The sequence below is a fragment of the Maylandia zebra genome, linkage group LG1, assembly GCF_041146795.1.
Source record: "Maylandia zebra isolate NMK-2024a linkage group LG1, Mzebra_GT3a, whole genome shotgun sequence".
In the NCBI taxonomy this organism is placed as follows: Eukaryota; Metazoa; Chordata; class Actinopteri; order Cichliformes; family Cichlidae; genus Maylandia; species Maylandia zebra.
The window spans coordinates 1462454-1471654 of record NC_135167.1 but is presented as its reverse complement, the minus strand read 5'-3'; the positions used below and the strand labels follow the sequence as shown (position 1 = coordinate 1471654).

General features: G+C 47.5%; 1 protein-coding gene across 2 annotated transcripts; it reads left to right on the top strand.

Annotated features, from left to right (window-relative positions):
- The first annotated feature begins 929 nt into the window (after positions 1-929).
- pop4 (POP4 homolog, ribonuclease P/MRP subunit) lies at positions 930-4238 on the top strand. 2 transcript variants are annotated; one of them, XM_004565695.6, is made up of 7 exons: positions 930-1066; positions 1916-1971; positions 2206-2429; positions 2506-2583; positions 2663-2724; positions 3366-3467; positions 3688-4238. In XM_004565695.6, the coding sequence occupies exons 1-7, from the start codon at positions 1060-1062 to the stop codon at positions 3822-3824; spliced, it is 666 nt and encodes a 221-aa protein (XP_004565752.2). In that variant the 5' UTR covers positions 930-1059; the 3' UTR covers positions 3825-4238. The 2 variants fall into 2 exon arrangements, with proteins under 2 accessions (XP_004565752.2, XP_076739244.1); XM_076883129.1 differs by lacking the exon at positions 930-1066 and adding an exon at positions 1245-1520.
- The last annotated feature ends 4963 nt before the right edge of the window (positions 4239-9201 follow it).

Below are 9201 nucleotides of genomic sequence, written 5' to 3'. Positions count from 1 at the left end.
ACATCCAGTCATCCACCCATTCACACACACATTCACACACTGGTGATGGCAGCTACATTGTAGCCACAGCCACCCTGGGGCGCACTGACAGAGGCGAGGCTGCCGGACACTGGCGCCACCAGGCCCTCTGACCACCACCAGTAGGAAACGGGTGAAGTGTCTTGCCCAAGGACACAACGACCGAGACTGTCCAAGCCGGGGCTCGAACCGGCAACCTTCCGATTACAAGGCGAACGCCCAACTCTTGAGCCACGATCATTACAATTATTATTGTAATGATCCTGTAAAATGCTCTTTTCTGCATCAGTTTCTGGTGGAAGCGTCTGAACATAGTCAGCATCTACCTGCAGCTTTCCCAACTCTGATGTGTTTCTGTAAACGTCCCCTCCACCCTCTCTGTGAGCTCCACCTGCTCTCACAGAGCTGCATGTAGTAAAACGGGACAAAGAGCCTCTGCTGCAGTTCTGTTGTTATTAAATCTCTTTAATGTTTGCGTATGAACAACGAGGGCTTCAGTCCGCACAGAGACTGAACAACAAATGTGTGGAAGCGATCCGGCCTCGGGTCTCACAGCAGGAGGCAAACCAGAAGTGTTTGCCTCCTGCTGAAGCTCTCAAACATCTGCTCCACACTCAGCAGCTGCCAGCTCCACAAAGATCTGCTGCAGGTTTCTGTGGAAGTGTCACAGCAGAAAAACGGAGCAAGATCAGTGAACGAGAAGGACGAACGGAGCTTTAAGAAACAGGAAAAGCCGCTGATGCAGAGGTAAAACGGAGACCGTGACGTCATATTTTCACAATAACGAGCGAGATGACAAAAAAACAGGAAATATTTAAGTTTAATAGACAAAATAAATAAAACTGCGATAACCGGAAAAAATGTCCGAGAACTTTTACCGTTGAGCAGCAGGGGGCGCTGTGCGCGCGCCAGCGGCCGCTTCATCCTCTAAATACGTGACGAAGAAGAGCGACGCGGAAGTGAGCCGGGCAGTGCTGAAAACACGCGTGTCGTGGAGTTTCTTCGTCGATCCTCAGAGAAGATCGGCTCAGGTCTGCGACCATGGAGGGTGAGTGAGCTGAGCGCGTGAGCACACACCTGGACACGGACTCGGTGGGAGGAGGGGCTCTCCTCCGGTCCGAGCTTCGCTTCTGTCCGGTCGGTTGCGTCTCTGGGGGGGGGGGCAGGGGCGTGTTACCTGAGGAGAGGCTCGCGTGTAATTAATGTGACGTCATCACTTTTGAGTAGCACGTGGAGACCTGTAACAACGTGTTTACATCCACCATTTCCTCCTTAATGCAGCTGTGCTGACCACAGAAGCCCCGCCCCCGAGGAAAAAGCTCTCCTCACATTTACGGGATCAAAACCAAACTCATGTTTTTCTCTAATGAAGCTAAAACTGCTCCAGCTGCGACCAGCGGAGGAGGTGGAGGTCAGGAGGGTCTCCACCTGTGTGTGGAGCGGAGGAGGGTCTGCGTGTTCCTCCCTGCTATCATCCACTCGTCAGCCTCCAGGTGTGACAGGTGTGATTACATCACAGGCTAAACGGACTGTCACAGCGAAATTGGACTAAACCTGTTTTATGTAACTGCAGGGAGGTGAGCTCCACCTTTTACAGGAACGTTTCCTGAACGTCTCCACCTGTGGATTCAGTCAGGTCACAGGTCACCTTTTATAAAAATAAAATCCCACGGCATCGTGAGAAAGTGGGCGGGTTAGACGCTCGAGTTACCTGATTCATGAAGGAATCAAAGGTTTGCCAAACTGGCTTCATCTTTTTATTTTAGTCAAACATTTTTATATGCGTCCATTACTCTTCCCCCCCCCCCCCCCCCCCCCCCGAGGCGTGTCCTCTGTCGTTCCCGCCCCTCTGTGTGCTTCAGCGCCTCAGTGACGCGTGTCTGTGTCCTCTCCACAGAAGGTCTGGTTCGAGCCCCTATTCCTCGTGAGCTGGTGGACGTTCTTGGTGTTGAGGTAAGCGGACGCTCGGGTGTTTCATCCACACGCTGTCTGAAGAAAGCGAGGAGGTTTTGTAGCTCCGCCCTCAGGATTTAATGGGACAGCCAGTAGCCGTCCTTTAGATAAAAGTCAGCAAACTGTCCTTCATGTTCTGTGCTGAGCGATGACTTCACTCGTGCTGGCTCTGCCAAACACGCCGTTTGCCTCGTGACTCTTTAATAATCACCTGACGTCAAATATCTTTGTCAGCCTCAGAGCAGCTTCAAAGCGAAGGCCTTCACCGAGGCGTTCCTGAAGAACAGCATTCAGCAGCCCAGACGCCACGACCTGCAGAACATGCTGAGGCATAAAGCCGTGATCCTCGGCTACCGCCGGCCCAAGAAGGAGCGGAGGAAGAGCGCCAAGGCCCGAGGGCTGAACGCACGGCAGAAGAGGGAGCTGAAGGTCTTCCAGATCAAGCCTGAACACCAGAGGTTGGTGAGAAACCCTCCACCTGCTCCTCCACCTGCTCCTCCTCCTGCATCACTGTCTTTGTCCTCCTCGCTGCAGATACGAGCTTTTCCTTCCTCTGCATGAACTCTGGAGACGGTACATCATCGACCTGTGCGGGGGATTGAAGCCAACGAGGTAAATCGGCGTCCTCGACAGCTGCTTGTCCAGATGTTTGTCCTGCTCTCGCTGAGTCCTCATCCTGATGTTTTCACAGCAATCCACAGGTCGTGCAGCAGAAGCTCCTGAAGGCGGATTTCCACGGAGCCATCCTCACAGGTACTCTTCTTCTTCGTCTTCTTTCATTTGTAGCAGAAAACTCAGGAATGTAAAGTCAGTGTTCCAGGCGTCCTGTGCCATCCCCAGTCATCGTTTTGGTCTGAAATGAAGTTTGTGGTTAAGTCGACTTTTGGCCTCGTTCACGTCAGTAAGTCTGCTCCTCTCCGAGCGCCATGAGTCCCAGAGGTGCTGACCTCTGGAGCCTCGAGAGGACATAAGAGTGCTGACCTCTGGAGCCTCGAGAGGACATAAGAGTGCTGGCCTCCTCTGGAAGTGCTCTTTAAACTCACTGCTTTCCTGAGGACACGAGTCTTCTCAGGAACATTGTTGTTCTCAGATGTTCATAACCGCGTGAACAGCTGTGAGCGCGCTCGCTGTGGTACCTGAAGCTCCTGGTTTCCTTCTTTACTCTCCAAACAGGCCGAGTCAGTTTTGATGCTTAGCATGAAATCATCTGGAAGTTTAAATTGATATACCGTAGTATTTACTGCAGCAGCATGTTTGAACTGTTTGAGCTGCTCACTGCAAGCCTCTTTGCAGCCCCCCCAGCTCCTGGTTTTCCTGCTGCTGCAGAGACTGAAACCTACTAACACGCGTGCAGGCTCGTGCAACATGACAGTCTGTTCTTGTCCTCGCTGCAGTGGTGCGGTCCAAGTGTCCGTCTTATGTGGGGACGTCTGGGATTCTGCTGCAAGAGTTCAAACACGTCTTCAAGATCATCACCAGAGACGACAAACTGAAAGGTTAGGAGTGTGTGAGTCTCTCCGTGTGTTGGTTTGTGTGGATGTGAGTCAGTGACACACAGTGGCGGGCTGACTGTTACAGATGAATACGATGGTGTAATTGTTTGAATGTGGTCTGGAAGAGGATGTGTTACGGCTGAAGACAGGAAGTGAAGGTGCGTGTGCAGTAATGAATCTGCTTCATCAGATTTAAACGTGGTTTCCTGCTTCGGCCCCTCAGTGATCCCAAAGAGGAACAGCGTGTTTGCAGTGGAGATCAACGGCTTCGTCTCGCACATCTACGGCAGCAAGTTTGAGTATCGAGCCGGCGAACGCGCCGCCAAGAAGTTCAAAGTGAAAGGAACCATCGACCTGTGAGAGCTTACAGCTGCCGCTCCCACAGGCCGTCGCAGGAGCTGCAGCCAGCGACGGCCAGAGTAAATGCGCACACCTCGGCTCCACTCCAGCTTCACAAAGCTCGAGGAAAAACTGAGGTTTGGACTGAGGTGTCTCACACAAAGCTGCAGGTGTGCAGTCAGAGAGACGCCGCCTCCCCCATCTGCTGTTATAGGAACTGTTATGTAAACCCTGCAGCTGATTTGGCGTCACCATACCTGTGAGAAGCTGAGTGCAGACGCTCGCCGCCTGTGCAGAGCGCCGGGATTAAAGAAATGGAACGCTTCCTGTAAACTGATCCCGGCGTTCCTGCTGCGAGCCGATCTGAGTTTTATCTGACGTTGACACAAAGTTTTCTTTGTTTCATTTAAACAGAATAAAATCATTGGCCTGTTATTGGTGTCGACCCTCATTAACCTCAGCAGCCGTTGTCCCGTGGACACACAGCTGCACACATCAGCCGTGTCTGCTCTGCTGATTTTACCAGGGGAGGAGATCCCGTGTGGGTCGTGGGAAAGATTGGAAGCATTTTGAGTCTGATGTCGTGACGGCTGCACAGGTAACTCGCAGGAAAACCTGCTTGACAGCATTCAGGACAGTTTTTATTCAGCCGTCTGTTTTTCTGTGAAGCTGTGGAAAAGTTCATGAGGGGACGTGGACTCAGAGGACATGTACCGCCTCCTCACTTTTCATCCAGTTCATACGACCATCAGTGTGACCTGTGTCTCGTTTTCAGTCACAGTAACATGGCTGAGATGATCATTGCTCCTAAAAACCACGGGCTGGATTCTCTCTTAACCTTTAGACTAAAACACAAAATGTTGCCGCTGTTCTATCAAAATTTGAAACAAATGTCCTCTCATGTGGATCTCATTTTTCTCAGAAACAAAAATCAGGTTCAAAACCAAAAAAATCAGGTAATTCTTTGGGACTCGATGAATGTATGTGTGTATGAAATGCATGCAATGAAAGAGTTCGGGTCTTAGGAGGTTAAAGGTGCAGAAAGTTTCCTTCTGCTCGCTGCAGCCAATGAACGTCCCGATGTCGGAGCCGAGCAGGAGCAGAGCCGTTCACGTTTTCAGGGATTAAATGAACGTAAACATCTGGAATCATTATTTGAAGATTCTGTTTTTAACAGCTGGTGTCTGATTCTTACATCTTGCTTTATATAATAGAGTTTATTAGAGTACATCAGGTGACGTCTCTATCAGACATCTGTACTCATCTGTACAGCCGAGTGTGACAACACAAAGACGACAGGCAGCATTTTCACGTTTGTGTCAGGCGGCTGAGGGAAAAACGACTAAATCGAGATGCTTTTAAAACATAAAGGCTAGAATAATCCAAACAACGTTAGTGGCTCTGTTTTTAGGTCGACTGACCCCTCCCCTCCAACCGGTCGCAGCAGATGGCCCCGCCCCTCCCCGAGCCTGGTTCTGCCGGAGGTTTCTTCCTGTTAAAAGGGAGTTTTTCCTTCCCACTGTCGCCAGGTGCTTGCTGATAGGGGGTCAAATGATTGTTGGCTCCCTATCAGCTAACTGAAGCATGTACATGACAAAAGTTTGAAGACGCTGAAAGATGTTTGAAGGTATAAAAAGAACTTTGATGTTTGTGACTGAAGCAGCGTTTGGCCATCACGCGTCCTCGCCAGAGCTGCTCGTGCACGTTTGTGAGCTGCAGCAGTCTCTGCACAGTCAGGCTTGTTTCACTCAGCTCAGATCACTGACCCAGATCAAGACAGTCCCGACCTTCAGGTTTATGGCATCGGCACTTCTGTCCTGTTTACAGTAAAATACATTTACAGTGTTTCTCGCTGGGAGTGACTTTCATTTGAACGCTTGAGTCACAGAACGACTTAGCAAGAAAGCGTGATTAAGACACACATGAGATGAGATACCACTTCTCTTTAAACACCATCACGTCAGGGTTTGAATGACTCAGCTGTTGTGTTGTGTCCCTGGTGTGGGGCGGTGTTTGTGTTGTTGAGCGTCGCTCTGCCGAGTCGATGTTATCAGGAACCTCTTATGTTTCTTTCTGCAAGGACGAGTTAAACATAATTTAATATTGCACAACAGCAAGAAAAGTTTCCTTCACACTCTTTGTTGTTGTTCTGTCATATAAAGTCAAAACTTTATCACAGCCATCACCTTTAAAAAATGCAAATACCTCCAACTCCTAATAAAAAATAATAATAATAATAAGATGAATCCACGAAATATTTTAAACGTGTTATATATAAAACCACTAGTTCATAAACGTAATATTACAAATGGAACCTCCAGTCATCCACACACTCATTCACACACTGGTGATGGCAGCTACATTGTAGCCACAGCCACCCTGGGGCGCACTGACAGAGGCGAGGCTGCCGGACACTGGCGCCACCGGGCCCTCTGACCACCACCAGTAGGCAACGGGTGAAGTGTCTTGCCCAAGGACACAACGACCGAGGCTGTCCGAGCCGGGGCTCGAACCGGCAACCTTCCGATTACACGACGACCTCCCAACTCTTGAGCTACGATGGCCCCTACTGTTATCTTTAGCCGGCTAATCATCAGCTGTCACACGTCTAATCTGATCAATATTGGAAATAAATGAACATGTCTATGATCATATATGGAGAGAATGCCAAGAGTGTGCAAAGCAAAGGGCAGCTATTCTTAAGAACTCTGAAATGTAAAACATGATATTTCACAGGTTTTTGTTTATGAAATTTCATTTTATGAACATAAAGAAAAACCATTGAATGATACGGTGAGTTCAAACCTTTGCCTGGTAGTTTACATAAAACTCATTGCTATTTATTTTTAATGAATTAACTCTAAATTTATGAGGGTGCATCCACTTTGTGAAAGATGTAATTAAACACTACTTGATGTATATCTTTTAATATTAATGTGTCCCTGAGCGTTTGATCACTTGCAGAGTTGACATTTTTAAATACTACTACCGGTACTAATATTTTGATCGCCTACAGTTTCTTTCCTTTAAGTTGTGCTGTGACGTCGTGCGCTCGTGCTTCTGCAGAACCTCCTTCAGCCTGACGCTCACTTTGAGGAAAGGGCCGAGTCCCCTCATAGAGCTGCAGGGCGCTCTATCACTGACTCCCAGAGAACATGATAACATGCACACAAGGTTCACATGGGCTGGCGTCATGTGAACTGTAGGTGCAGCTGTTAGAGATGTAAGAGTCTTCAGTAGGTGATTTGTTTAACGCGCACAGGTCGGCCTCAGCGCACCACGATCCTTTGTGCTTTTGCTTTACGCTCAGTGTTTCATGGATCCTAAAACACACTGCACAGCTTTCCTGTTCTTAGACACCAAAACACAAACTGAGACTTTATTCACCACAAAAGTTGAGAAATTCCTGCGTTAAAGCAGCCAAAACTGGAAAGAAGCCAAGTGACAAAATAAAAGAAGAGCTTCATGAAGTGTGACAGAAAACAAAGCAGGACATGACTCGGCTTCAGATAAACAGCATGAAATAAAAACTAAGTGGAGAATGAGTGAAGGAGGCCTGCAGAGTCGCACGCTGTGCTGCTGCAGCTTCTGCTGACTAATAATAAAGATTATTAATTATCTCAAATCTCAGGGAAGCAGGAAGATTAAAGGTGGTGTTTTTTTAGCTTCTTCCTCTTCTTCATGCTGCCAAAAACCCATGAAGGTGTCTCTGGAAGTTTGGGAAGATTTCCCGCTGCTCTTTGTTTTGCTCTTACCGTAACTCTGCTGACCTGCATACGTCTCGCGTCCTAGAAGGAAGAATAATTAAATAGATGAAAAGATAAACAGTGAAGGGGATGTTTGACAGCATTTCACAGACGCTCGACCGGTCTGACTGTAACCTGCTGCTGTGCGAGGCGGGCGTGCCCGTCAGCTCACTGGATTTATAGCTTTTAGTTGCAGCAGGCCAGCTACAGGCGGGAAAATGCCAACAAATGTGATGCATGAATGTAAAACTATCCGGTCGTTCAGTGATGACACGACGAATCCTACTTCCGGGCCTAAAGTAGTCTGCGTTTAATATGGCTTTTGTGTTGTTAACATGTTTAATGTTATGTATTTTCTTCTATTTGATCTCAAAAAGCTCCTAAAACAGTCAGCGACCACTGTTGACCTCCCTCGGCTTTTATTACTGCTAATCATTTATTTAAGCTCAGTTTTTAAAACCTTAGGATGTAACTACAGCCCAGCCCATGCAGCAGTATATGAATGACTAACCTCGTATTGTGGATGGATTATCTCAGTTGTTCTCCTGGCTGAAGTTTGGTCCTTTTACAGCATCCTGCCATGCGATTACATTTGTTCCTGACCACCGAGAACACTCACGGTAACTTTTATCGAGTGGGAAAAAAGTTAGCTTGTTTATATTATGCTAACATAGCTGTGTCGCTAGCGGTCACGTAGCACATCATTATATACCAGCTAGCCCAACTTCAGTAACCCTACAAACATCACTGCTGTTTAGTTTTCTGTCTTCATTTATGCTGGAAGTGATAAGAAAGCTGTACGTTTGAATTTGTTTCCAAAACCCCGCAGTCAGGACATGCTATATTGTATTTAGATAGAAGCTAGCGAGCTAACTCCCTGCTAACTTCTAACTCCGTTAAATGTCATAAATTCCGTTTTCATGGATGCCTGGATGTTAAACTCAGTTGTTACACCTGGTAGAGCAGAACGCTGATCATTTTATTAAAGATGAAAGACTTTAGACAGTTTTTCAACTCTCAGTAATGCCATAGTGATCGTTTGATATATGGACCTGCAGCGGAGTTTAGAAGAAGAAGAAAGTGTGTACTTTATTGTACTTTATTGAGCCCCGTAGGGAAATTCCTTTCTGCATTTAACCCATTCACTCAGTGAAGCAGTGGGCAGCCATTGGGCGCCCGGGGAGCAGTGTGTAGGGACGGTACCTTGCTCAGGGGTACCTCAGGGTAGCTGTTAAGGGGAATCGAACCCCCGACCTTCCGATCATGGGGCAACCACTCTACCTACTGAGCTATCCCTGTTTAGGCCCAGACACGGCTAGTGACGTCAGACTTAACGACCAGATAGTGCAGAAAAAAAAAGTTCTTTAAAAATGTTCTCTAGCAAAATGCTAATTTGCTAATAGCATAATAGTACGGCACAGTGGAACAGTGGGTAGCACTGTTACCTCACAACAAGAAGGTCCTGAGTTCGATTCCACCACGTAAACTGCGCACAGGTCTTTCATGGAGCACTCTCCATGTGATCTTTATATTAAGTATACTGAAGCAGTCTGTAAGTCAGTTTAAATAATGTTATTTTTTAATTTCATGGAGAATCAATATTTCCCCGTCTTACGTTGTATTTTTGGGGCGTATTATGGGGATTATAACTT